Source organism: Mustela putorius, unplaced genomic scaffold (assembly GCF_011764305.1).
Source record: "Mustela putorius furo isolate JIRA1106 unplaced genomic scaffold, ASM1176430v1.1 tig00003853_pilon_pilon_pilon, whole genome shotgun sequence".
Taxonomy (NCBI): domain Eukaryota; kingdom Metazoa; phylum Chordata; class Mammalia; order Carnivora; family Mustelidae; genus Mustela; species Mustela putorius.
The window spans coordinates 560,402-588,224 of NW_025422005.1; the positions used below are offsets into that span (position 1 = coordinate 560,402).

A 27,823-nucleotide genomic window follows, 5' to 3' on the forward strand; every position below is an offset into this window, starting at 1 on the left:
GGGCTCACGGGCGCGGCGGAGGGTCACGCGGGCCGCGCCGCCGCCGCCGCCGCTCCCCGCGCTCCCCGCGCTCCCCGGGCGCGTCGCCGCCCTCCGCCCTCCGCCCTCCGCCCGCCGCCGCCGCCGCCCGCTCCGACCCGCCCCCGCGCCCCGTGCGCGCTCGGACCCGGCGTGGCGGCGGGGGCGGGGCCGCCCCGTGCCCCGCCCCCCTTAACCCTCTCCGGCCCGCGGCCCCCGGAGCGCGGCTGGCAGAGGGGAGGGGGCGGGAATGTGTGCCGCGGGCGCGCGCGGTCCACGCGGCCTGTCCCTTCCTCTGTCGCCGAGGGGGCGGGTTTCCGCCCCTTCCTCGCCCCCGCCGGGCCTCTCCAGAGACTTTCCGGGGGGCCGAGGCCCCGGTCGTGGCCCCCGAGGGCAGCCCTTCGACTGGCCTTGGCCGTCCCTCCCGAATGGGACAGGAGGCAGCGGCCTGGAGCGCCCCGGATCACCGCAGCCACACCCCCCGCCCCCGCCCGCGGTGGGGACCCAGAGTCAGGGTCGGTCTGCCCGGACGAGGGGACGCGGACGGAAACCTGCCTGGGCGGGCCGAGAGAGGGACGGCGCCCACGGGGGCGGGGGGCGCCGGAGAAACGAGGCTTCCCGCGGGGGAAACTTGAGTCGCTCTTCGCGTCCCAGACCCGCCTCTGCCCTAACCAGCCCTTCGCCTCTCTCTTCCGTCCACGGATATGGCCCAGGGCCAGCCCTGCCCACACCCCGAAGGGGGTCAGGGCTCCACAAAGGGAAGAGTCTCCCACAAGTTCACGTGGTGCACCCACCAGGGAAGGAGGGACACACGCCTTGTCTTGTCTTCAGGACCTGCCCGAGACCCCAGCCCCTCAGTAGCATGCCCGCCCGGAGCACCCAGCTCTCTGGGCAACCCCCTCCCCGGCCCCAGGGGCGAGTGGTCTGCCTGACCCGACTGGACTCGATGCAGAAACACCTTAGGTGCAAGGGGTCTGTCTCTGGCGGAGGGGCCACTCTGTGCCCTGGGCAGGGAAGTGCCAGTGGTCCCCAGCAGCTGTCCTGCCGGCCCTGGTTTCCCTGTAGCACCACCCAGGTGCAATTTTCACCTGCAGGGGAAGGGGAGCATGTACTCTATGGCTGCCCTGCTGGTTGAGTCCCCCCACCCGCCCTTACTAATTCCTGGATTCCTGGTCATCCCAGAAAATTCTGGATCAGGTGGGCACCAGATGTCAAGGCCTCCACCACTCTTTACCAAGGCCCGGCATGCTTTATTATGCCCTGGAGGACCCTCATCCAGACACTAGGCCCCTTCAGCTAGTTGGGACCCCGAATGGGGTCTTTCCAGGCCTCTGCACCTGGTGGAGAAGGCTTCCGGGTAAAGATTTGGGAGGGGTGTTCCCTGATCCTGGGCCTGGCTTCTGCCCTCTCCTCAGGCACAGAGATCCCTGGGCTTGGACTCCCGCCCCAGCTTGGGGAGCGGGGGCGGGGGGAGCACTCAGGAGCTTCCACAGGGAAGCAAAAAATGATGATGATCTAGCCCCTACTCCGAGCTCCCTGGCCCTCAGTTTGCAGTGGAAGCCTGAAGGAACTGCTGCCGCTCTGGTTCCAAGTGACAGGGCGTGGGGGCAGGGGGCGCCGTAGTCTCCAGTGGCCAGATCACTATGTGGCATCTCTGGGCCTGAGGACCGCTGGGTGGCCGGTTTTGTGAGCCCACTCCAGAGAGGAGAGCCAGGCGGAATCAGGAGGCCTGTGCAGGGTTTTGCAAAGCTGGCGAGGTAGAGAGCCACCTGGATCCAGCCCGGCGCCTCCCTGGGGGTCTGGTGTGCATACCCTGAGCCTGTTTGGGGGCTTGGGGCTCACCAGGGCGGAGCTTTTCCTGGTCAGGGCAACTCCTGGCCAGGGCTGGGGACTCTGCTGTCTGTCCACCCCCGATGCGGGCATTTGCTCTGCCCAGGGCCCCCTGCGTGTTGGGGGCACAGAGCAGGCGATGCTGAAGAGAGAGCTGTGCCCAGTGTCCCCATGCAAGCTCTGCTGGGCTGCAGCGGGGCTGCGGAAGAAAGCCTTTATTGCCAGGCGAAGCAAAGAACTGTCCCCAGAGACAGGGAGGGACTGGCCCACCCTTCACCCCACACCGGCCTCCACAGCTGCCCCGGCCAATGGCCAGCAGGGCTACCTTCTCTAGTCCTGCTGAGGCCCAGTCCCAGCGCTCACCTCTGTGTGGGCCTGGAGCCCACATGTCACCAGCCGCAGCCTGAAGGGAACATGGAAGGATTGGGGCCCTTGCCTCTGGCGCCGCAGAGACGGTCCATCTCCGACCCTGGGTCCAAGTCCTGAGAGTCCCTTTGACAGCCCCCTGCCCAGAAATGTAAGTGCTCGTGGCCTTCACAGGAGTGTCTGAGCCTGTTGTCATCTCTGCTCCACTAAAGGGAGGGGTGGGGAGGAGGGATTGAGAGTCCGCGCCCACCCTCCCCAGGCCGCTGAGTGTGGCCTGGTGGCCTCCCTCCCACCAGAAAGGGCGTGTGGGCGTGACTGCAGGAACGAGGGTCTGGGACACACCACACGGCGTGCACCGCCTCCCACGCTCAGAGACCGTGTGGCCGGTCGGTCGGCCCACCCCGGAGAGAAGAGCCAGGCACTGTCCCAAGTGCACATGTGTACCAGAAGCTTTCCCTCCCTGCACCTCTTTCCCGACCCCAGAGGCGAGGGGGAGGTGGGCTGGAAGAGGTGGCCCCTACTTCTGACCGGAGGGAGCCACCTTCCCGGGCAGTTCCCCTGGAAACCCGAGGCTGGAGCCTGGGCTCTGCAGGCGTGGCCGCCGACTGCCGGGGTGGCGCCGGGCTGACCTGAGGGAGGGAAGAGAGAGAAGACCCAACCCGCCTGCCGAAGCTGACCCCAGGGTCCTCCCATAGCGGCGTGGCCAGGATGTGTCCCCCTGCCCCGCAGCCTTTCTTTCTTTCTTTCTTTCTTTTTTTTTTTTTTAAGATTTTATTTACTTGACAGAGATCACAAGTAGGCAGAGAGGCAGCAGAGAGAGGAGGAAGCAGGCTCCCCGCGGAGCAGAGAGCCCGATGCGGGGCTCGATCCCAGGACCCTGAGATCATGACCTGAGCTGAAGGCAGAGGCTTTAACCCACTGAGCCCCCCAGGCGCCCCTCCCGCAGCCTTTCTAACTTCCAGGAGTAGTGACCCCCATTTCTCTCTGGGAACCTCCTGTCTCCATCCCTACTCTGTGGGGGTTTGGGTGGGGCTCACCCACCCCTGTCCAGGGGCTTGGGGGGGCACCCAGGCCTGGGCCAGTGAGACCAGTGCAAATGCACACGCGCTCTCACTTGCTCTCTCTCAAGTAAAATCTTTTAAAAATATCCATTCACTTTTTCACTTATAGATTTTTTTTAAGACCCTCATATCATGAACATCCACATGTCGTCTCCTCCTGCTCAGAGGCACCAGACTGACCTCAAGGGTGTCCCCGGGGGGCGTCTGTCTGGGTGTTGCAGTTGGTTAAGCATCGACTCTTGGTTTTGGCTCCGGGTCCTGATCTCAGGGTGGTGGGATCAAGCCCCACCTTGGGCTCCCGGCTCTGTGCGGAGTCAGCCTGCGACTCATTCCCCCTCCGCATGCCCCTCCTCGTGCTCACACACTCTCTCTCTCCGATAAATAAATTTTTTAAAAGACTATTTGAGGGCACCTGGGTGGCTCAGTGGGTTAAGCCTCTGCCTTCAGCTCAGGTCATGATCTCAGGATCCTGGGATCGAGCCCCGAATCGGGCTCTCTGCTCCGCAGGGAGCCTGCTTCCTCCTCTCTCTCTCTGCCTGCCTCTCTGCCTACTTGTGATCTCTGTCTGTCAAATAAATAAATAAAATCTTAAAAAAAAAGACTATTTGAGAGAGAGAGTGAGAGGGAGCACACGCAGGGGGAGTGAGAGAGGAGGAAGCAGGCTCTGCTGCTGAGCAGGAAGCCCCATGCGGGGCTGGATCCCAGAACCCCAGGACCATGACCTGAGCCAATGGCAGACACTTAACTGACTGAACCACCCATGTGCCCCTAAATAAGTCTTTAAAACAAAGGCTGTCCCCAGAAGCCTCGTGGCTTTCATCCTCTCTGCACCCCCAGTGCTGCCTGTCCCCTCGCTGCCGGAGCCCAAGAGCTTCCCAGGCCTGTCCCAGAGTTGGTGGACCGCGGCCACCCACAGCACCCCTTTAGCTGCCACTCCTACCTGGGGAGGGAGCCTCCCCGTGAACCCACCCAGGTCACGTCCTGGCTGCCCTGGGCTGGTGTCCGTCTGAGCTCCTGTGCAGAGTGGGGGGCCCAGCCCTCATGGTCCCCTGCCCAAAGAAATGCTTCTGCCCATTGGGACAGCCAGACCAGCCTGAGGTGACTACTTCCAGGGGCCATGCCCCACCCCCAGGGGTGCTTGCAGACAAGGTTGTCACGCTGGCGAGGGCCTGGAGAGAGTCAGGGGCCTCCCTGAGGCTGGCATCAGGCCTGCAGGATGGGGAGCATGGAGACACAGGGACATGGGTTGGCAGCTCTTTAGGCTCTGCGAGGGCGGCGGCTGCCTATGTCCGTGGCCCCCACAGCCCATGGGGTCTCCCTGGCATAGCAGTTTGCGCGTGTGGCACACACCATCCCCAGGACTCTAAGGGCCACTGTCCCACTCCCTCTGTCCAGCTGCAGGGGCACCTTTCTCTCCTGGGGAAGCATGGCCTGAGAGGTAACCTCTGGTTGAGCCACAAAGCACCAGGCGGGACAGGGATCTCAGCAAGGCAGGGGGTGGGCCCCGCATTGTGCCCCTGTCTGGGGGGGGCAGGGCAGGACGTGACGTCAAGTCAGAGGGGACCTTGGTGGGAGCCAGACCCCATTCTGACTCAGGCACCAGAACTTGGCAAAGCTCTCCCCTCGAGTGGACAGCCAGTCCCCGTTCCCCTCTGGGAGGTGGCTTCCCTCCACGAGAGCAGACCATGGTCTGGTAACCCTGCAAGGTCCTCAGGCACCAGCAGACCAGAGTGTGCAGTGACCTGGGCATCTGTGTGGCCTGAGCTGGGGGAAGGGATGGTCCCCACAGCACCTCCCAGTCCCCTGTCCCTGGCAGGCATCCATGGGGGGCATCACCTTGTGTGACAAATGCTCCACAGACCCCAGACCCAGGGCACTGTGGCTGCTAGTGGCCAGCAGGGCTGGGGGCGGGTGCAGAGGGGACAGAAGAGAACATATTCCGAGTGGCCGCTCCTGACCTTGGATGCCAGGTCCCTCAGAGCCAGAGTGACCTCGGGGCCTGGGGTGCCACTGTTTACAGCAGCCATGGGGACCTTGCTGCTCGGTGATGCTCTGAGGCTATGTGGGGGGAGGCTCTGCCCACCTCACCCGTCACCTTTGCTTCTGCATGGGAGAAAGCTGGTGCTGCGGGTGACGGTCCCTGCTGGGTGGGGACAGACCGGCTCTCCAGCCTGGACGTAACTGCTGTGTGCTCCTTGTGGATGGAGATGTCCTGGGCTTTTGAAGCGCATCTCCGGGGCCATATGGGCACAGGCTGGCATCCGCTGTCCGCCTGCCACCTCGTCCTGCTCGCTCACTCGTGGGGCGAGTCCCACCTGCTCTTGGCCATGCACCTTCTCCGCACCTGAACTTCTTCTTTTTTTTTTTTCCTAAGATTTTATTTGTTGATTTGACAGAGATCACAAGTAGGCAGCGAGCCCGGCAGAGAGAGGAGGAAGCAGGCTCCCCGCTGAGCAGCGAGCCTGATGGGGGACTCAGCTCAGCGGGCAGCCTGCTTCCTCCTCTCTGCCTGCCTCTCTGCCTACTTGTGATCTCTCTGTCAAATAAGTAAATAAAATCTTTAAAAAATAATACAATCTTCAGGAAGAAAAAAAGGGGGGTTCTCCTTTGGTTCCTCCACACTGTCATAATTTTATTTATTTATTCCGGGCCTGATTTTGATCGGTTTGGGATTTGTTGTGGTGCAAGGCCCAGGCTCCTGAATCAGCTTCATGGATTAAATGGTCCCCCTAACCCCAGGGATTTATGATGGGGGGCCCACCCCCAACCCTACAGGAGTCCCTAGAGTGTTGCTGGCTCTGCTCTGCTGCACACTGTGTAATCATTTGGATCAGAATATGCTTTTCCATCTGGTAGGGCTCACGCCCCTTCATTTTGTTTGTTGTAAATGTTCTGGGTTTTCTTGCCTTTTTAATGGATGACCTTTAACTCTCTCTCTCTTTTTTTTTCACTTAAATTCAGGTTAGTGAACATTAATTCAGGTTAGTGTAGTATATGTCTTAGGAGTAGAATCTAGTGACTCATCGCTTATCTACAATACCCCGTACTCACCCCAACAAGTGCCCCCCGGACGCCATCGCCCAGTTACCCCGTCCCCGACCTCCGACGGCCCGCAGTTGGTTCTCTGTAGTTCAGAGTCTCTCACAGTCTGTCTTCCTTTCTGTTTTTACCTCATTTTCCCGTCCCTTCCCCAGTGTTCATCTGTTTCCTTAATTTCCATGTATGTGTGAAATCGTGTTTTTCTCTGACTTACTTTGTTTAGCTTGATACACTCTCGTTCTATTTTAACTGTCTTTTTTTTTTTTTAAAGATTTTATTTATTTGACAGACAGATCACAAGTAGGCAGAGCAGAGAGCCTGATGTGGGGCTCGATCCCAGGACCCTGGGATCATGAGCTGAGCTGAAGGCAGAGGCTTTAACCTACTGAGCCACCCAGGCGCCCCTTAACTGTCTTTTTTTAAACATACATTTTATCGGGGCGCCTGGGGCTCAAGTTGACTGAGCGTCGGACTCTTGGTTTCATCTCAGGGTGCCGTCACAGGGTCCTGAGTGGGGGCGCCTCGTAGGGCCGTGCGCTCAGCGGGGAGTCAGCTCGACATTCCCGCTCTGCCCCTCCCCGCTTCCGCGCCCCAGCATGTGCGCGCACACACGCTCCCTCTCAAAATAATTAAAATAAAATGCGTCCATTTTTAGAGTAAAGTTGGATGAATTTTGGCAAAAGCAGACCCCTGCACCGGCCCTCCCGAACCCCAACACACACAGCCCCAGCTCCTGCCAGGCCCCCAGACCCTCCTCGTGCTCCACCTCTCGTGGCCGCTGTGGCCCCAGGCCCTCCAGCCTTGCTCTTACGGCTGTCCCACAGAGGGGCGTGCCCTGTCCTTGGTGTATCCTTCCCTCACTCCGTAGTTGTAAGCCTTTTCCCTGTTACAAGTTCCTCCTCCTGCTGCGGAGCAACGTCCACTCCAGGACTTGCTCACAGGGTCCCCTGCTGGGGGACATGGGCAGGCTTTAGCAATGACAAATAAGCTGCTTTTTTATGGGGCAGAGGGTGTGTATATGATTAACACAGCAATCGGTCAGATTATTTTCCAAAGTAGCCGCACTGTTTGTTTGTTTGTTTGTTTTAAGATTTTATTTATTTATTTGACAGTGAGATCACAAGTAGGCAGAGAGGCAGGCAGAGAGAGAGAGGAGGAAGCAGGCTCCCCGCTGAGCAGAGAGCCCGATGTGGGGCTCGATCCCAGGACCCTGAGATCATGACTCGAGCTAAAGGCAGAGGCTTTAACCCACTGAGCCCCCCAGGCGCCCCTGTTTTACATTTCTATCCACACAGGCACCTCGGAGCCTGACCCTGGGCTCTCAGCGTCCTTTTCGGTAGAACAGGACGGAGGCTCCTCCCCAGCTCCTTGGCCTGGGTAGGAATTACGTGTGAAAACACGCGTGAGGCAGTTCTAACAGGGGCCACTATGCACTGAGCACAGCAAACAATGACGCTGATGATTCAACTAAAGAGAATCGCGGAGGGCAGGTGCTGAAGACCGAGAGGGTTGGTGACAGGCGCCTGGGAGGCTCAGTCTTCGGCTGGAGTCACGGGATCAAGCCCCGCTCGGCGGGAAACCTGCTTCTCCGTCTTCTCTGTCTCCCGCTCCTCCTGCTTGTGTTCCCTCTCTCGCTGTGTCTCTGTCCAATAAATTTAAAAATCTTAAAAAAAAAAAAAAAGAGGGAGGTTAGGTGGACCTCTGCCCCTCCCCTGTGGGGCATACTGTCCAAGCTTCTTTCCCGCATTCTGCTTCCAGAAGGAAGCCTGCCAGGCATGCTCTCCAAGGGCGGAAAGAGAACGGTCCCAGAAGCGCAGAAAAGAGCCTCAGCTGTGGGAAGTGGCCCAGGAGGCCTCCGGAGGGGCTGGGCGGCTGCGTCCTGCCCAGGCAGGCGGGGCTCCGGCACAGAGGCCAGTTCCCCCCAACACCGGCTCGTCGCTCACTCCTGCAGCACCCGCACTAGCTGACCCAGCGCCGGTCCCCACACAAGCCACACATCCCAGCCTTCCTTGCAGCTGCGTGTGCCAAGTTCTGGCCAGCGGACGCCGCTGCTCGAAGTCTCCTTGCTACCAGGCACCTGGCTTCCGGGCAGGAGGGAACCAAGAGGACAGGAGAGCAGCAGAGGAGAGTAAGACGGGGTCCCTGGGGACTTGGGACCTTTGACACCAGCCCCTGGCCACCTCCGCTCAAGAGAGCGACCATACTCTCTCTGTATTTTTTTTTAAATATTTTATTTGGGGTGTGTGGGTGGGGAGACAGCAAGAGTAGACGGGAGAAGGAGAAGCCGACGCCCCGCGGAGCAGGGAGCCTGACATGGGACTTGATCCCAGGACCCCAGGATCACGACCTGAGCTGAAGGCAGATGCCCAGGAGACTGAGCCACCCAGGCTTTCCTAAATCACTTTTGTCTGGAGGTTTTCCGACATGCCTGCTTGAGCCTGAGCCTACCCTCTGCAGTGTCTCTTAAATTTGAACAGAGAAAGAAGGCTCATCAGACATTCGAGGAAAGCGTTCAACACGGAGCAGAGAGACCAAAGCACGCAGAGGACAGGACACGGGACGGAAGAGAAGCAAAGAAAACAGGCTTGAAAGCTCGGTCGTTGATTATAGGAGTGATTCTAGTCTATCCGCAAGTAAGAGGAAGTGCGTTTGTGAAAGAACATTGTCTATGAAAAGGAACCAGAAAAAAGTAACCACGCACTCAAGAAGACAAAATACATGAGGGTTTCCGACGTGCCGTTCCAGCAGCGCCGGGCAGGTCCGCGACTCCCGGCAGACGCTCGCTTGGTGCTTTACAATTTAACTAAAAAAGAAAAAGAAAAAAACATTAGCAAAAATGAACTAAGAGGCTCTCCTCGGTGGCTCAGCTGTTAAGTGTCTGTTTTTAGCTCAGGTCATGATCCCGGGGTCCTGGGATGGAGCCCCACATTGAGATCATGACCTGAGCCAAAGTGAGAGCCACCCAGGGGCCCCAAAATATTTTATTTATTTATTTGGCAGAGAGAGAGAGACAATGAGAGGGAACACAAGCAGAGGGAGTGGGAGAGGGGGAAGCAGGCTCCCGTCCGAGCAGACCGCCCAACCCGGGGCTCCATCCCAGGTCCCTGAGACTGTGACCTGAGCTGAAGGCAGACGCTTAACGACGGAGCCACCAAGGCGCCCCTTGATTTTTTTAAGATTTATTATTTGAGAGAGAGAAAGTGACAGTGATTGGGGCAGAGGGAGAGAAGCTGACTGCCCCACTGAGTGGGAACCTGACACAGGGCTGGACCTCAAGACCCTGAGATCATGACCTGAGCGGCAGTCGGGAGTCGGGGCCTTGACTCGCAGCCGCCCCGCACGGGACGTTTCACACCTCTCAGCCACTCGCCGCACCCTTCCTCGGCATTCTGACAGGGAGGGCGGCTGGTCTTCACACTCCGGCTGCCCCACGAGGGGGTCCACGTTGATCGGCATCAGCTCCGGCTGCTACGAGGCCGGTGGGGTCGTGATCCCGCCAGCACCTTCCCCGTCGGGCTCCCGGCGGGGTCCGCACTGCCTGCCTCTCCCGTCGCTCTTCTACTGCTCCGACTGTCATTCTGAGGGAATAACTTGGACGCCTACGACCTGTGGCTTTAATGTCGCGGACCAACCACGCTCTTTTTCCTTTTAAGGAAGACCTAGAAGTGTGCCCCTACCTGGACAGTCACCCTTCGAGAAGCCACCTTCTAGGACGGCGAGAAGAGCTGGAGAAAACACCTGCTCCTTCCTGGTTTCTCTTACGGTTTTTTTTTTTTTTTCCATCTGAAAATGATGTTGTTTCAACTGGGAGTTGTTCTAACCACATCGCCGACCGGTTCCCTGACTTCTGGTGGTGAGGAGTCATGGACGCACCCGCCCACCTCTTTGGTAACCCGTCTGTGGCTTTTCTTCTTCCCTTTGTTTATGCTGTAACAGCTACTGTTCTTCCCCCAGGAAGTTCCCGGGGTTTGCCGGATCCAGCGCCGGCCGGGCCCTCATCTTCACGGTCTCCCGGCCCAGAAGCACCGGCGGGTCCTTCCAGGGAGGGCAGCCGGCGCGCAGGGTGCGTCCTCTTTGCAGGGGTTTTTACTTGCAGGTGCCTCTTCGGCTATGTGACACAGGTCTTTGTGTGTGACATCCAGTAGTCAAGATCTATTTGAAGGCGCGCACACAGGCGGGCGGGGAGAGGGAGAGAGAATCCCAAGCTGGCTTCCCGCCCAGCACGGAGCCGGGCTTGATCTCACGCCCCTGAGATTGTGACCTGAGCGGAAATCGAGAGCCTGACACTTCCCCGACTGAGCCCCCTGGGTGCCCCCAGTCAGGAGCACTTTTGTTGTTCGATTCCCTGTTCCTCGGTGCCCTCGGGTTCCCTCTGCTCCTCTTGGGAACGGACGTGCAGCGCCAACATTCCCAGTGTCTTGGTCCTGCCTCGTCATTGTGAATGTGCTTCTCTGAGGTGAACAGGGCCATCTCTCTATCATCATCTTCTGTGAACTTCTTTTCTGTTTCTGGAAAATTGTGACCATTATTGTTCCATTTTTTTCTTGCTCCAACTTCTGCTTTTCTTTTCTTTTCTTTTTTTTTTTTTTTTTAAGATTTTATTTATTTGACACAGAGAGAAAGCCCGAGTAGGGGGAGCAGCAGAGGGAGAGGGAGAAGCAGGCTCCCCACTGAGCAGGGAGCGTGACGTGGGGCCGTTCCCAGGGCTCTGGGATCATGACCTGAGCCAGAGACAGATGCTCAACCGACTGAGCCACCCGGGTGCTCCTCAGGTTCCAAACCCTCTTGAATCCAAGCTGGAAGAGTGCCGCGTTTTACTGCAGCAGTCTGTGGGGACTGCAGCTTCACAGAGTGGCCATAGGTGAGCACTGCTGGTCCCTGATGAAGGTGGCCTTTGTCTCCGATTCTGGGAAAGTGCCAGAAGTCCTGGAGGTTCTGAATGCCAATGAGAAGGATGAAAGTCACCTTGCAGGGGACCAAAAACAGCCCCATGCTGATAGTCAAACTGTTACACTGGCCCCATTGCAAAATTAGTGCGTGGCCACCGAAGCCAGGATCGTTCTGGTTGAATAGATCCCCACTGTCAGGGGCAAATCCCCCGCTGTCTTGGCTGCTGCTGTCTCCAGAAGGAGAGCTATGTTCTTAGGGCCTGGTGCTGACGGTGGCCGTGGCTGGACTGGGCGGTGGGGGTGGGCAGCATGGGCGTGCGGACACGCTCTCCTTTCTGGTTACTGCATTCTGTTAAACTGTGAAGCCCCTTAAAATTTCCCACAACTGTTTGGACCAAATCCCATTGTGGACAGGTCCTGTCACTTCAGCATCATTCCCAGTGGTTATTCCACCAGTGTTTGCTGTCCTGAAGCTTCTCTTTGGTCAATCCATGTTTGAGCCAATGCACTCGGGTCAGTTTGGGTGCTTATTGGTACTGGAGTAACCACACCCATTGTGGCAGGTTCGAGGCCCACTGCTGCCAAGACTGACCACCTCGACCCCATATCCTAACCCCTCAATTTATTTTTCTATCTCGGAGGGTGGCCTTCTGTATGAGGGTTTCGTTGATTCAGAGTACAGCTCAGAGGGGAGCAGCAGGCTCACTTGTGCTCTCCCTGGTTCAGGAACACACGGTCACCACATTTCCTGTAACGTCTCTCTGACCCTGCAATGCTCCCACTTGCTCAGAAACGATTCAATTTAACTCAATTCTAACACTATTTATGTGGAGATAGCATCGGATCTTACCGGCTCATGGGTCAGTCCCACAAGACTCCCCCCCAACAAGGAAATATTTCATTTACTAGATTACTAACTTATGATCAGAGGCTGTAGCTCAGGAACAGCCCCATGGACAAGCTGCCTGCGGTCGGGGTGGGGAAGGGTGCGGAGCTCCAATACCCGTCCAGGCACACCACGTGTCCACCACCCCACGCTCCAGACCCCGTCCTTTGGGCTTTGTTTGGAGACTTCATAACAGGGGCACGATTGATTAGGTTGTTGGCCACTGGAGAATGGGTTCAGCCCCTCGCCCCTCTCCCATCCCTGGAGGAGGTCAGGGTGAGGCGAGTTCCAAGCCTCCACTCACATGGATGGTCTCCCCTCACCCACCCCTATAAGCATGAACATTTTTTTAAAAAGATTTTATTTATTTGACAGACAGAGATCACAAACAGGCAGAGAGCAGGCAGAGACAGAGAGGAGGAAGCAGGCTCCCCGCTGAGCAGAGAGCCCGATGTGGGGGCTCGATCCCAGGACCCTGAGATCATGACCTGAGCTGAAGGCAGAGGCTTTATTTAACCCACTGAGCCACCCAGGCGCCCCATGAACATTTTAAAAAGGGAAGCCTCACTGAAGTGGACTGCTAATGCTAGGAGGGGAGGCCGGAAGGAGCTGTATCCCCTGAACCTCAAATACATGAATGCGAGTCTTCCCGAGGAAGAACCATCAACAAGAACCACCAATCACAGGCCCCACCAGGAGGTGCGCATTGCATCTCCTACAAGAAATCCACTGCCCTGCAGCTCAGGCAGTGAGAACCCATCGTCGCCCTGACCTCCTGTTTCTCTCCAATGCGCTTTCATTCACTCAGTGAAGCCTCTGCCTTTGGCTTGGGTCGGGTCGTGGTCCCAGGGTCCTGGGATGGAGCCCCCATCAGGCCCCCTGCTTGGTGGGGTCTGCTTCCCCCTCTGCCACTTCCCCTGCTTGTGCTTTGACAAGTAAAAAAAAATCTTAAACACGAAACCAAAACCAACTCCCAACCTCTTCCTGCTCCCTAAACTAACGTGAGCCTCCCCTTTGTTCTCTGGACTTGCCTGCCGTTTTGCCGTAGCTCTCTGGTCCCGAATCTTAATTCCCTGTGATTCCCAAATAAACCATTTTTTGTGGGTAAAATAAGTTTTGTTTTTAAAGTTAACAAAGACTTTCCAAAAATCACCTTATTAACAAACTCAGATGCTGCTGAAAGAGACTTTTTATGTGTATCAAAACACACTTTTATGACTCTTCTCACTTGGGAAATTCCGAGGTTTTAGGAGCCAGGGATGGCTTAGGAACAGGGACGGAAACCAAGTGTATAGGTTTCTCGGTGCGGGTCACACACCCGTCGAGGCCAGCGGATCAACAGAGGGACGGACGGCAGCTGCCAGGTCTCCCAGGAAGGCACAAGGTGAGAACCACGTTACAGGTGAGTGCCAAGAAGTCCAGTGACCACCTGAGAGGCGAGCACCCACCAGGAGCAGAGCCAGGGGCCTGGGAGACAGTCGGGGTCCTGATTGCGGTCATGAAGGCGCGACCAGAGCCTCGGGGGCGAGACCTCGTGCGAAGACCAGCGAGGACCCGGCGCAGGCCCGCCGCCGCCAACCTGCGAGGCACCGAGGAGGAGGTTAGGGGAGGTCGGCGGAGAAGGCGCCGGCCTCAGTCGGGAGCGCCTCGGACTGCGCGGCAGCGTCGCGGGAGGCTGGACGCACAGCGCCGGCCGCAGACCTCCCCAGGAGGAAGGGTCCCCAAGCCGCAGGGCCGGTCCGAGCCGCGCTCCGAAGGGATCCTCTGCACGGAGCCCGGCGCCTGAGCGAAGGGAGCGGGAAGCGCGACGGGGGCGGCGCAGACGCCGGGAAGACTTGGGGCGCGGAGCGGGGGAGAGATGCGCGGCGGGCCCGGGGCGGGGAGATCGGGGGGCTCCGGGGTCGGGGAGACCGGGGGGCTCCGGGGGCGGGAGTCCGGGGGCTCCGGGGGCGGGAAGATCCGGGAGCTCCGGGGGCGGGAGTCCGGGGGCGGGGGGAGACCGGGGGGCTCCGGGGGCGAGAGTCCGGGGGGCTCCGGGTCGGGAGTCCGGGGGCTCCGGGGGCGGGAGTCCGGGGGCTCCGGGGTCGGGGAGACCGGGGGGCTCCGGGGGGCTCCGGGGTCGGGAGTCCGGGGGCTCCGGGGGCGGGAAGAACGGGGGGCTCCGGGGGCGGGAGTCCGGGGGCGGGGAGACCGGGGGGCTCCGGGGGCGGGAAGATCCGGGGGCTCCGGGGTCGGGGAGACCGGGGGGCTCCGGGGGGCTCCGGGGTCGGGAGTCCGGGGGCTCCGGGGTCGGGAGTCCGGGGGCTCCGGGGGCGGGAAGAACGGGGGGCTCCGGGGGCGGGAGTCCGGGGGCGGGGAGACCGGGGGGCTCCGGGGGCGGGAGTCCGGGGGCTCCGGGGGCGGGAAGATCCGGGGGCTCCGGGGGCGGGGAGGCCGGGGGGCTCGGGCCGGCGGACTCCAGGCGCCCCGGGGGAGGACGGCCGCGGCTCCGCGGGAGTCAGAGCCACCGGCCCGCGTCCCTGGATTTCAGACAAACGCAGACCGAGGAGTCCGCGGCCAGGACGCCTCCACGCGCCCCCGTCTCCACGGCAACGGGCGGCGTCCCCGCGCCGAGGGCCTCAGAGCCGCGCCTCGTCTCGCCGACGCGGGTGACGCACTTCCGGCGGGAGTCCCGCCTCCTCCCGCCAGGGGGCGTGGCCGCGAGCTCCGCGCCCGGCCGCTCTGGCCTCGGTCCCGGCGGCGTGGCCCCCCTGGCCGGGTCCGCACGAGCCCGGTCCTCGGTGGCCTCCCGGGTGCCAGCGTCTCGGCGCCCAACCGGACAAGCAGCCCGGCTGCTTCCCGTGCAGGCGCCGCGGCGCGGGGACAGGTCCACGAGGCCGCCGCCGCCCCTGACGCCGTGTAGCACACGCTGACGAGGTGAACGCGCCTTCCGTCGGCGTCGGGCGCAGAGGCGAGCCCGGGCCCTTCCCCGGAGCAGGGCGGGAGGCCCCCGTCACTCTCGGGACGCGCGCCGGGATTCCTTCCCTCGGGTCCCGCCTCCTGCGGTCGCGTGCGTCACCGCCGCCGCGGAGCCTCCTGGGAGTTGTGGTTCAGACTCTTCCCCCCGCCTCCGGCGCCAGTGGGCTGCAGACTACAACTCCCGGCAGGCCCCGCGGCGGCCCCAGGAGCCCCGGGCTCGGGGTCCTCGGCATCCTCAGCCGGTGGTCGCGGCGCGGCAGGGCGGCCCGGCTGGCGGGGTCGAGCAGCGGCGGGGCCGCGGGCGGGCTGTCCCACACCCCGAGGCCGCTCGGCAGGCCACTGGCAGATAGACTCGGCGCTTTCCGGCCCCTGGCGCCCCCAGGCCGAGCGGGCGGGACGCAAACTTACGGGCAAGTGGAGGGGTCGACGGGGGCACTAGGGTCTGGCCGCGACCGGGGCCCGGGGCGGCTGCCCGAGGAAGGGGGATGGGACCTCAGGAGGCGGGGCGGCCCCGGGCTGGTGGGGCGGGGTCACGCTTGGGGGTGCGCGTCCGCCCTGCCCAGTCCGGCCCGGCCCGGCCCGCCCCGCTGTCCCCGCGGAGCCTCGGCCGGGACGCAGCGCCGGGCCCTGACGTCTGCAGCGCCCAGGCCACCGGCCCTCCGGCTCCGCTCCCGGCGGCAGGTCGTGTTCGGGCGCTGCGGCTCCTGCGCGCGCCAGACGGACTGCTGCAGCGGGAGCGAGGCCGCCAGAGCCCAGGGAGCCCCGCGAGGCGGGAGGCAGGCCCCCGGGGCAGCGCGGGGCCTCGCGGCGCTGGCTCGGGAATGGGCATGTAGACAGCGGGCAGCCCAGGGGCAGAGCGGCCGGCCCCGCCCGCCCGCCGCGGTCCCGTCGGCGGTGCTAACTGTGCGTCTTGGCATCTCCCAGGCGCCACAGGGCTGGATGGCTCTGGGCTTGGACGCTCGGCGAGGCTAGAGGCCAGTCCCCCGGTCTCCAGGCGCCAGGGCTGCAGCCGCCGGCTCAAGGCGGGCAGGGGGGGCGACTGGACGACCAGACAGGTGAGCTCTTGACAAGCTTGTGCTGTGACGGTTTGGATCTGCTGTTTCATCCTGTGGTTTCTGTTGGAGGCCGTGTCAGAGGAGTTTGGGTTGTTTCTGAGCGTGTGCGTCTGTGTGCGGGGGGCTGATCACGCGGCTTGCCAGTCCTCTGCGTTCAGAACCCATTGAAGAAACAAGGCGGGGTGCCGGACAGGCTTTTTCTGGTGGGCACCTGCCGGGCAGGGGCTGAGGCAGGCCAAATGGGAGCCTTGGAAGATGCAGCCCTTCCTGGCAGGTCCCCTCCTGGCCTGTTGCTCCAGATGCAACAAGTGTCTGAAGGCCTGGTCCCCGCGCCGAGTGGCCCGTGCAGTGGTTGGGGCGGGACGTCCCCGTCTGCAGGGCTTCCATCTCGGCTGAGATTCAGGTGATGAAGCCCTGCCCTTCCTTCGGGTTTTCCACCAGCAGGTGTCTTCTTGCTGGGCCAAGTTGGGGTTCCTGGGTGCTCTGTCTCAGGGCTTCCTCCCAGTCACTAATGGGTCAGACTCCCCAGCACCCAGAATGTCCACCTTTGTCTTAGCCAGACCTGCTGCATGACAGGAGCCCGTGATGCACCAAGGTTTGCCGGTTGACTGTGCCCCACATGGTGTCGCTCAGACAGCATCGCCGGGCACAGCTGGAGGCGCAGGGAGAGGAGTGGCGGCCGCCTGTCGCACGTCATGTCAGCGTCATGTAACTGTGTTCTTCTGAATAAAGGCAACTTGCCAACCTCTTAGCTAAATGGGATTGGATCTTTATGGCTTTTAAAAGTTTTTCCAATAAAATATTCACAAATAGGGAAAACTTCTTGTTTCTATGCTGTCCTACCGTATGCTTTGGAAGTCGTTCTGCTCTCCCAAGCTGGCTGCTCCTTGAGACGAGAGAGACTAGTGCCCAACAAAACAGACCCAGACGCCTGCCTGTTTGCTTGAGGTGGTTAGACGCTAAACATGTAAAACTGCCTTTTAAAAACCGTTTTCTCCAGACTTGCTTGTTGGCTGCCTGTGTGGTTTGCTGTGTTCCGTGTCGGCATGGCTGCTAGTTTCCAACAGGAAATCTCGGTGGCTCTCCAATTTGAGACCCAAGAAGTAGCCGCCGAGTGTCCGGGGTGCTGACTTGAGGCTGGTGTGTGTTCTAAGGTGAGTTCACTCTTGCTGCGTGTGCATCTGTCCTTCCAGCCCTGTGCTTTGACCGGCTCAGAGTCTTTCTCTTTTTCTAGAGAGAGAGAGAGAGTGCCCGTGCGCCCTTGCATGTCCGTGAGGGGAGGGTCCAAGGGAGGAGGAGAGAGAATCTTCAGCAGACCCCGCTGAGCGTGGAGCCCGAGGGGCCTGATCTCACAACCCCGATGTTGTGACCTGAGCCGAAATCAAGAGTCAGATGCTTAACCGACTGAGGCAACCAGACGCCTCTGCTGCAGAGTCATTTTATTTTTTAAAAAAGATTTTATTTATTTATTTGAGAGAGAGGGAGGGAGAGAGAGCATGAGAGGGGAGAAGGTCCGAGGAAGCAGCAGACTCCCCGTGGAGCTGGGAGCCCGATGTGGGACTCGATCCTGCGACTCTAGGACCATGATCTGAGCCGAAGGTAGTCGCCCAACCAACTGAGCCACCCAGGCGCCCCCGCAGAGTTATTTTAAACAAATGTCTTGACAGCCTCTGCTGGGGTTTGGGTGCCAGGCAGGGTATGGCCTGGAAGCTCCGAGGAAAATGTCAGAATACAGCTTTTCCGGCAAAGGAAGAAGCAGAAAGCAGTCTCCCGGTGATTGTTCCCGCTGAAGTGGGTGCCCCCTCCCTCTGTAGGGAGGTCATTTCTCTGGGTTTGGTCACTGCCTCCCGACTCCTGAGCCTGGGCCATTCCCCACTTGCATGCCACCCCTCCCCACACACCCTGGTGGGATCTGCTGAAGAAGAGTAGTGAGCCCTGATCCCAGGAGGGCTGGGCACTGCTGTCCCGTGGAGCGTGCTCAGCGCTGGGCCCCAGAGACAGCGGCGACAACAGTGACAGAGACCAGGCAGACGGGCAGAGAGAAGGGATGAGGAGGCTTGGAGAGCTCCCCAGCCCCCCACGCTAGAATGCCGTGCCCGGATGCTTCCGGGGCCCTGCAGGAAGGGGCGGCGGGGGCGGGGGCGGGGGCTGCTGTTGGAGGCTCTGCTCAGGCCCGAGTCGAGGTGGCACCGTGCCGGATGGAGACGCTGAAGCAGACGCCAAGATCTGCGCGGGGCAGGGCAGGGGAGGAGACCAGGAGGCTCCTAGCGTAGCTTGCTGTCCTTCTCGGGTGCCCCTGTGTCCTGCTGGAAATGCTCTTGTAGCGTGTGGCCCACGGATCCCTAACGCCAGCGGGTGGGCAGGCTGAGCGGCCGGCCCTGGATCGGCCCAGGACACGGAGTCCTTTATTTCCATGTGGTGCCGATTTCTGGGCTCTGCAGGCGGGAGGGGCTGCAGTGGGGCTGTCCGCTCACGCACGCTTGGGCTCGTGGTTGCCTGGGGCGAGGCACACTCCGGCTGAGTGTAGCTCAGAGGGGTGTGTGGGAAGGGCAAGGAGTAGCGGTTCTGGTGGCTTCCCAGCGAGCAGGTTCCCGGCGGAGGGAGGCAGGGGCGGGGACACGCAGGCCGCCAGCTCGGGCTGTGCTGCTCTGCCCAGCTTGCGTATCTGTAGCAGCTGCCGTGGGGACTGGGCCGGCGGGGGTCCACGGTGTCCCTCCCCTGTCTGGAGCTTGTTGGTGCCCGGGGTCCCAGGCTTTCTCGGGGGTGTTCTTGCGGTAGCGGGCCTGGGCTTGGCGCCGCTCTGTAGAAGAAATAAGAAGCTCTTGGCCCAGGTGCCCCATGTTGGCAGGGGCCAGAGCCCGGCAGGGAAGACCGCCGGGGAGTGAAGGACGGGGGCCGAGTGGCCCACGAGGTGAGGAGATTCTCCGTGGACAGCCTCCGAGATTAGTCCATGGGTTGGGAAGGTTTATCGTTCCAAATCACCCACCTGCTTCCGCGGAAGCCCCTGGAGGTCCTGCACGGGCAGGGTGGAGAAGCCGCCGCCCCAACGAGCGCGTGCGGGAGCCGAATTCGCAGAAGGCGGAGCTGGATCCTACCCACGCGAGTCTGGGCCGCAGACTGAGTCTGGCCCAGCCCTGCACACCCTGTGCTGGACACGGGTCTCGGAGTGGAGCTGGGCAGAGGGTGGGTGTCAGATGGGCCTTGGGGCTCAGCTCCTACCCCTGGCAAAGCCTGGCCGCCACCCCTCCTCTCTGCCCGCCAGTGGCCTCCGGTCGGTGGCAGTGTTTCCTGGGGGGGCCAGGCCTGGGATGCCTCGGGTCGGCCTTGGGGGTGGGGCAGGATGCAGGATCCTGGGGAGGGGCCCGGGTAGAGGGGTGATCCATGGTTTCCCTCCTGTGTTGTTGGCCAGTGTCCTGTGGCTGAGGGGGGGCCCCGGGCCCTAGTGGGAGCTGGCAGTGACCCGGCTGGTCCTCAGCCACACCCAGCCTGCCTCGGTCTGCCCCCAGCCTCTTGGGCGCATGGTGAGGAGCGGTCATTTCCAGGTGCACCCTGGCTGGCTGGTTTTCTAGCCTTAGCGTCCTGCTGGCAGCATGACAGACCCCCTCCAGAAGTGGGGTGCTGACTGCCCCTGACAGTCTGGGAGTCCCGCACTTCTCCAAGTCCTGCTGAGTTTTGCTCTTAACTGTCCTTCAAATCTAGCTGTGTCATTAATTACAAAAAAAAATTTATTAAGAAACATATAATACCAGGTTCCAGGGGCGCCTGGGTGGCTCAGTGGGTGAAGCCTCTGCCTTCGGCTCAGGTCATGATCTCAGGGTCCTGGGATCGAGCCCCGCATCGGGCTTCCTGCTCAGCAGGGCTCCCGCCTGCCTTTCTGCCTACTTGTGATGTGTCTGTCAAATAAATAAGTAAATCTTTAAAAAATAATAATACCAGGTTCTAGGTCATGAGCAATCGGCCTGTACTGAGCCACTGGACCCGGAGGTGGGACGGTCCCGTGTCGCAGAGCCCTGTGCTGGCCTGCGCGCTGCCTCCTGCTTTGGGAGCCTCTTGCAATGGGTTCCAGTGGCGCCGCATGGCTGCTGTCCTTCAGCTTCCGCGGAGCCCTGCCTTCCGGCGCTGGGCTGCGGCTCGTACGGGTGGGCTTAGGCTCCCTTGCGGGTAAACCCCATCTCACGACCCAGTTCACCCTTGAGGAGACAGGACGGTGTTGCTGTGAACACAGGTGCCCCTTCTTCTGGTACAGTCTGGAGTGGGTGGGCCGCAGTCCCACAGGAAGGGCCCAGAAGCTCGAGTGACCTCAAGGCACTGTCCCCCAACCTGGGTAGCATCCCCTTGTGAGTAGTGGCCTGGTGACCAGAACCGAGTCTGGGTGGGGGCACCTGTGCCAGGGCTGTGCCCCTTTGCCTCAGGGTGCTGCTCCGTATGCGTCTGCGTTCCCTGCATGCCGTGGAGACAGGCCCCCGTGGGCAGAGGCGGCTTCTCGGGGCTGCGGCCTTTGTAGTCTCTTGGTGGTGTCTTGGTGGACGCGGGTTCCTGACTTGGGCACAGACTGACTCACTGGCCGCACGAAGAGTCCGTTTTCTTCTGGAAGCGTCTTCCCTCCATGCTGATCTCTGCGGTGCGAATCCACCGGTTTCAGAACAGTAGGTCCCGGTAGCCCACTGGGTGCCAACCACCCAGAACTGGGTCTGCCGGCACAGGTGGACCCTCTGTGGTCATTTCCAGGTCTTGTTCCTTGGGGGCCGCCGTCCTCTTACCAGGACTGCCCCCCCGCTTCTGCCTCGGATCACCTGGAGGTAGGGTCTCATGGCAGCTGGAGGGGCCTCTCCAGAGGTGCCACTTGTGCTTCCCAGACTAGTGTGCCCCGCTGCTGGCCGTGGGCCAGGTGAGCCTCCTTTGGCCTGTAGCGCAGGCACTTACCACGCTTCCTTCAGCCGCAGGGCATTGGCACAGGCTGTCCTCCCCCTCCCTGCCTAGCTCTCCCGGACTGGTCCCCACCTGCCTCCGCGGCAGCCCTCCCAGAGCCGGTGAGAGCCTGTGTAGCCTTCTTGATGTGGCCTGAGGGTGCCGTCTGCCTGCAGGTCCCGGAGCGGCTCCACCCACCATGGACCCAGACCCCCAGGCAGGCGTACAGGTGGGCATGCGTGTGGTGCGCGGCGCAGACTGGAAGTGGGGCCAGCAGGATGGCGGTGAGGGCGGCGTGGGCACAGTGGTGGAGCTTGGCCGCCATGGCAGCCCCTCGACCCCTGACCGCACGGTAGTCGTGCAGTGGGACCACGGCACCCGCACCAACTACCGCGCAGGCTACCAGGGCGCGCACGACCTGCTGCTCTACGACAACGCGCAGATCGGTGCGTGCGTGAGTCCACGGCAGCGCCTGGGGCGTGGGGGAGGGGCGGGCTCCGGTGCGCCCTGACCCCGCCCCGCCCCCAGGCGTCCGCCACCCCAACATCATCTGCGACTGCTGTAAGAAGCACGGGCTGCGGGGCATGCGCTGGAAGTGCCGCGTCTGCTTCGACTACGACCTGTGCACGCAGTGCTACATGCACGACAGGCACGACCTGGCCCACGCCTTCGAGCGCTACGAGACGGCCCACTCCCGCCCGTGAGTTCCCAGCCAGCGGCCCCCCAGGCTGCAGCTTGAGCCCTTCCTGAGCTGTTTCCTGGAAGAATGACCGAGGTCATGGTCCCTCCAGAGGCCTGGTCACTGACACCAGCCCCCATGTCCCATGGAAGGTAGCCCTGTCCACTGGAGCGGGCCTGCAGAGGTTGGTGCTGTGGGGGGGGGGGTTGTCTGTCCTGGCACCAGCCAGGCCGGCTCCCCCGGGCAGCTGGGCCGGGGCACTGTGATGACCAGTGTGGCCAGCATCCCTGGTGGGAGCCCCAGTGGCCCGTGCTGGGAACTAACCCAGAGACGCAGCTGGGGACACCCTGCTGGCCGGCCTAGGGGCCTCTGTCACTGGAGGGGGCGTGCGGAGGGAACGAAGCTGGGAGGATCTCCTGGGCTGGGGCAGCCACGCAGAGGCCCCACCCACAAGAGGCTGCTGTCCCATCTCCTGGACCGGTCCCCGGTCCCCCTGGGGGAGGGGTGTGTGTGCGACCCCAGCTGCCTGCTGGCCAGAGCAGGAAGGGGGACCAGCTGTCTGGGCTAGCCCGTGGTCCTCACTCTTCCGTTTCTCTCTGCTGAGCCCTCCTGGGGCCAGGCTGCGCCCTGAGCTCTGGGGCCACCCTAACAACTCAGCAGCTCAGTAGGGGCAGCAGGTGTGGAGGGAGGCGGCGCCCGTGGAGGCCACGCTGGGAGGGGGCCCAGAGTGGAGGGCACTGACCAGCGGGGCCAGCCCTCCTCCCCGAGAGCCGGGTGGGGCCGTGTCGAACCCTCGCCCTGCCTTGTGGCCTAGGACCCACTCGCTCTCTTGCAGGGTCACCCTGAGTCCCCGCCAGGGCCTCCCAAGGATCCCGTTGAGGGGCATCTTCCAAGGCGCGAAGGTGGTACGGGGCCCGGACTGGGAGTGGGGCTCGCAGGACGGTGAGTGAGGGTCTAGGTTGCCGCCGGCTGTGTGTGAGCCTTGTGGCACAGGCTTGGCCTGCCATGGGGCCTTTGTCCCCCCAGGAGGGGAAGGGAAGCCAGGCCGAGTGGTGGACATCCGTGGCTGGGATGTGGAGACAGGCCGGAGCGTGGCCAGTGTGACGTGGGCCGATGGCACCACCAATGTGTACCGTGTAGGCCACAAGGGCAAGGTGGACCTCAAGTGTGTGGGCGAGGCGGCCGGCGGCTTCTACTACAAGGAGCACCTCCCAAGGCTCGGTAGGGTTTGGCCCCAGGGACACCACACCTGCCTGCCCAGCTGCCCTCCTGCCCTGGCTGGGTCCCGGGGCAGCGCTGGGCCGGGGCTGGGGGCTGAAGTTGCGCAGTGGAGGGACGCCGCTGGCGGGGGTGATGCCGCTGAAGGGGGGCCTGTCGCCCGCCCCCAGGCAAGCCGGCGGAGCTGCGGCGCAGGGTGAGTGCCGACGGCCAGCCTTTCCAGCACGGGGACAAGGTTAAGTGTCTGCTGGACACAGACGTCCTGAGGGAGATGCAGGAAGGCCACGGCGGGTGGAACCCCCGGATGGCGGAGGTGAGCCGCCCCGCCTGCTGAGCCCCTCCCCCCCACACATCCTCTGGACCCCCAGCCCTCCCGCTCCACCCAGCCACAGCCTCCGTGACCCGCCACAGTTTATCGGACAGACGGGCACCGTGCACCGCATCACGGACCGTGGGGATGTGCGCGTGCAGTTCGGCCGCGAGACGCGCTGGACCTTCCACCCTGGGGCTCTCACCAAGGTGCATGGGGGGCTGGGCTGAGCCCCATCTGTTCGCTTCTGCACCCCTCTGTGCACCTCGTCGGCTCTGGGAATGCCTTTCTCCAGTTCCTAGGGAACGGGGAGGGCTTTGTGGGGTCCAGAGGGGCTGAGTTCCGCAGGGAGGGGACCCCGGCGTGAAGGGGCAGAGGCAGGTGAGGTGCTGGGCACTGGTGGAGGCTGGGGGCCGGCACCCCGGGCACCAGCTTTCCTCCTTCTGGGCCAAGAAGCCACTGCAGCATTACCGGTGGGAAGTCACCTTCTAACAGGTTTTTCAGTGGCGTGGCATGGGGATCACTTGGGGCAATGGAAAGGCCCTTTAGGAAGAGGGTGGACACAGCCCAGGGGGGTGGGGACAGCGGTGGGCACAGTGTTATGCGAATCGGGGCCCTGGGTGGAGGCGTGTACCCCTAGCGCTGGGCTCTGGACTGGAGTTCTGGCCCCTAGAAGGTGGGGGGGGTTGGGATGGGTGCCATGAGACCCCCGGTTTGCAGTGTAAGTCTCATGTAGGGGAGGGCACAGGTGTGGGGGAAGTGGCCAGGAAAGGTTTGGAGATGGGGGAGAAGTGGCTCCTGACCCCCACTCCCATGGTCGTCTGGCCCTGCCCCCTGGTTGTCCCAGGGTCCCACCCCCACCCCCTGTGCCAGTCTGGACTGGGCCACGCCATCTGCTTCTCCGTCTGAGTGGAGGGACAGGTCCACCTTGGCTTTCACCCCAGACTGACCTGGTCACGTGCTACTCTCCTCCACCTCTGAGGCAGGGGCTGGGGTCAAGTTCAGGTCTGCCTGTTCAGTGGAGGTGCCTCCTGCTCCATGGCCCAGGGCAGCCACACCTGCCTGGGGGTGCCCCTCACGGGCCTCTCTCTCTCCCTCAGCACAACGCCTTCTGGGTGGGCGATGCGGTGCGGGTCATTGATGACCTTGACACCGTGAAGCGGCTGCAGGCCGGCCACGGCGAGTGGACAGATGACATGGCTCCTGTGAGTGCCCCAGCGCCCAGCCCCGCCTCCCCTCCGGCCCTGCCGGGAGACCCGCCGGTGACCTTCCTCTCTCCCCACTCAGGCCCTGGGCCGCGTCGGGAAGGTGGTGAAGGTTTTCAGGGACGGGAACCTGCGCGTGGTGGTCGGCGGTCAGCCGTGGACCTTCAGCCCCTCTTGCCTGGTGGCCTACCGGCCCGAGGAGGACGCCAACCTGGATGTGGCCGAGCGTGCCAGGGAGAACAAAAGTGCGCGAGCCGGGCTGGGGCGGCCGGCAGGAGGCGGGGCCGCCCTGGGCAGTCCCTTACCTGGAGCCCTGCCCCGCCTAGGCTCCCTGAGCGTCGCCCTGGACAAGCTGCGAGCCCAGAAGAGTGATCCTGAGCACCCGGGGAGACTGGTGGTGGAGGTGGCCCTGGGCAGTATGGCCGGGGCCCTGGACCTGCTGAGGCGGCGCCCCGAGCAGGCAAGCTCCCGACGCCCCCCCGCCCCCCTGCGGCCAGGCCCGGGGTTAGACCAGGGACTGACCCGGGGGCTCTCCCGGCAGGTGGACACCAAGAACCAGGGAAGGACGGCCCTGCAGGTGGCCGCCTACCTGGGCCAGGTGGAGCTGGTGCGGCTGCTGCTGCAGGCCCGGGCGGCCGCGGACCTGCCAGACGACGAGGGTAACACGGCGCTGCACTACGCCGCCCTGGGGTGAGGCCCGGGCCAGGGGGCGGCGGGGCGGGGGGTGGGGTGCAGCCCGTAGGCCAGTGGGCATCGCGGCTCTGCTGCTCCCTCTCCTGTCAGGAACCAGCCCGAGGCTGCCCGCCTGCTCCTGAGCTCCGGCTGCGGGGCCAATGCCCTGAATGGCACCCGGAGCACAGCCCTCCACGTGGCCGTGCAGAGGGGCTTCCTGGAGGTTGTGCGGGTCCTCTGTGAGCGCGGCTGTGACGTCAACCTGTCCGTAAGTGCTGGGTCCGCTGGCCCCGGGCTCAAGGACGCAATGGCGTTGGCCTTCCTGCCGAGTGACCCCTGGCCCCCCCGCCGGCAGGATGCCCACGCCAACACGCCTCTGCACTGTGCCATCTCGGCGGGTGCTGGCGCCAGCGGCATCGTGGAGGTCCTCACCGAGGTGCCGGGCATCGACGTCACCGCCACGAACAGCCAGGGCTTCACCCTGCTGCACCATGCGTCCCTCAAGGGCCACACGCTGTGAGTTGGGGGGGAGGGGCGCACCCAGCGGACCAGACTCCCGTGTAGCTGCTGGACCACTGCGGACACAGTCCGGACCCCAGGCACATCTCCCCGCTCCCCCAGCGCTGTCCGGAGGCTTCTCGCTCGCGCACGCCAGCTGGTGGATGCCCAGAAGGAGGACGGCTTCACGGCCTTGCACTTGGCCGCCCTTAACAACCACCGGGAGGTGGCCCAGATTCTCATCCGCGAGGTGCGGACACGGGGCCCTGGACCAGCCCAGGGCCTTGGCGGGGGGTGTGTGTGTGTCAGGACCCAGCGGGGGTCCCTGGGCTGAGCCGGTGCCCACACCCTCTGCCCCTTCCTCAGGGCCGCTGTGACGTGAACGTCCGCAACCGGAAGCTCCAGTCCCCGCTGCACCTGGCCGTGCAGCAGGCCCACGCGGGGCTGGTGCCGCTGCTGGTGGACGCGGGCTGCAGCGTCAATGCCGAGGACGAGGAGGGGGACACGGCCTTGCACGTGGCGCTGCAGCGTCATCAGCTGCTGCCTCTGGTGGCCGATGGGGCTGGGGGGGACCCAGGGCCCTTACAGCTGCTGTCCAGGGTGAGGAAGTGTGGATCTGGGGGCTGCAGAAGTGGGCCGGACTGCCCAGCTGCAGGCAACCAGCGGGCGGGAGGGACTGTCCACTTCGGCTGTGGGCGTCTGCCCAGGAAGCCAGGCCCTCGGGGTGGGTTGGGCCGGGGCGCTGGGGTTTGCCAGAAGCGTTTTCTGCAACCAGCCAGGGCAGGGTGGCCTGACCAGCCTGGGAAAGGGGAGGTGGTGTGGGGTGTGGGGGCCCCTTTCCTGTCTGCCTCCTTCCTGTTCCCGCGGCCTCAGATGGCGAAGGGGTGCCCAAGGCTCTGACCCGACGCCCAGGCAGCCAGGGGCTGGTAGGGCGTCCCCGACGGCCACTGGGCCGGCCCTGGGGCCTGCTCCGGCGCGCCGCGCCCGCCCTCACCGGCCTCTGTCTGCTGCCCAGCTACAGGCCTCGGGCCTCCCGGGCAGCGGGGAGCTGACGGCGGGCGCGGCGATCGCCTGCTTCCTGGCGCTGGAGGGCGCCGACCTGAGCTACGCCAACCACCGCGGCCGGAGCCCGCTGGACCTGGCCGCCGAGGGCCGCGTGCTCAAGGCCCTGCAGGGCTGCGCGCAGCGCTTCCGGTGAGCCCGGCGGGGCCGGCGGCGGGCCCGGGCGCCCTCCCCCCACCGGGGCCGCTTTCAAGCCCCCTCCTCCCACCGCAGGGAGCGGCACGCGGGCGGCAGCGGGGGCGCGGCCGCGGGCCCGAGGCTGGTGCTGGGCCCCCCCAACACCGTGACGAACCTGCACGTGGCCGCGCCGTCGGAGCCCGAGGCCGCCGAGTGCCTGGTGTGCTCGGAGCTGGCGCTGCTGGTGCTGTTCTCGCCGTGCCAGCACCGCACGGTGTGCGAGGGTGAGTGCGGGGGCTGCGGGGGCGCGGGGGGGTGCCCGAGCCCACGCGCACCCGCCCGACCGACCCCCCGCCCCGCAGAGTGCGCGCGCAGGATGAAGAAGTGCATCAGGTGCCAGGTGGCCATCGGCAAGAAGCTGCGCCCAGGTGCGTGCCCGCCCCCGCCCCCTCCCCCGCCCCCGCCCCCGCCCCGCCGGCTCGCGGCCCCGCCTCCCCTCACCCCTGCACCATCCCCCGGTGCCGGCCCGCAGACGGCACGGAGGTGGCCAGCGCGACCCCGGCGCCCGGCCCGCCGCGGCAGCTGGTGGAGGAGCTGCAGAGCCGCTACCGGCAGATGGAGGAGCGCATCACCTGCCCCATCTGCATCGACAGCCACATCCGCCTCGTGTTCCAGTGCGGCCACGGCGCGTGCGCACCCTGCGGCGCCGCGCTCAGCGCCTGCCCCATCTGCCGCCAGCCCATCCGCGACCGCATCCAGATCTTCGTGTAGCCCCCCCGCCCCGCGCCCCGGCCGCACCCGCCGCCTTCCGGAGCCACGTCCCCCCGTCGCCTTCGCAAGCCCCCGCGCCGTGTTTTATAAAAAGATTCTCGGACTTTTCCGCTTGGTGCCTGCCTGGGGCGGACTCGGGGCGGGGGGCGGGGGGTTGTCCGCCCCGGGGTCCCGCCCCGCCCCGTCGCTGCCCCCGCCCCGGGCTGGCCTGCGCGGCGCCCCCCTCCGCCCTGCGCTCCGGGCTCTGCGCCTTGGCCCGTGCCCCGCGCGTCCTGCCCTTT

General features: G+C 63.4%; 1 protein-coding gene and 1 pseudogene across 8 annotated transcripts; one reads left to right on the forward strand and one right to left on the reverse strand.

Annotated features, from left to right (window-relative positions):
* Positions 1 to 23: 23 nt before the first annotated feature.
* Positions 24 to 16,152, reverse strand: LOC106004533 (annotated as a pseudogene).
* Positions 15,650 to 27,650, forward strand: MIB2 (MIB E3 ubiquitin protein ligase 2). 8 transcript variants are annotated; one of them, XM_045063530.1, is made up of 20 exons: positions 15,654 to 16,102; positions 17,103 to 17,256; positions 21,187 to 21,456; positions 21,539 to 21,710; positions 22,525 to 22,631; positions 22,716 to 22,910; positions 23,078 to 23,220; positions 23,319 to 23,426; positions 24,318 to 24,422; positions 24,505 to 24,667; positions 24,749 to 24,882; positions 24,964 to 25,112; positions 25,206 to 25,362; positions 25,450 to 25,610; positions 25,716 to 25,842; positions 25,959 to 26,192; positions 26,608 to 26,786; positions 26,868 to 27,055; positions 27,134 to 27,199; positions 27,304 to 27,650. In XM_045063530.1, the coding sequence occupies exons 3-20, from the start codon at positions 21,210 to 21,212 to the stop codon at positions 27,540 to 27,542; spliced, it is 2,874 nt and encodes a 957-aa protein (XP_044919465.1). In that variant the 5' UTR covers positions 15,654 to 16,102; positions 17,103 to 17,256; positions 21,187 to 21,209; the 3' UTR covers positions 27,543 to 27,650. The 8 variants fall into 8 exon arrangements, with proteins under 8 accessions (XP_044919469.1, XP_044919465.1, XP_044919467.1 ...); XM_045063532.1 differs by having other exon boundaries at positions 23,331 to 23,426; XM_045063535.1 differs by lacking the exon at positions 23,319 to 23,426.
* Positions 27,651 to 27,823: the final 173 nt, after the last annotated feature.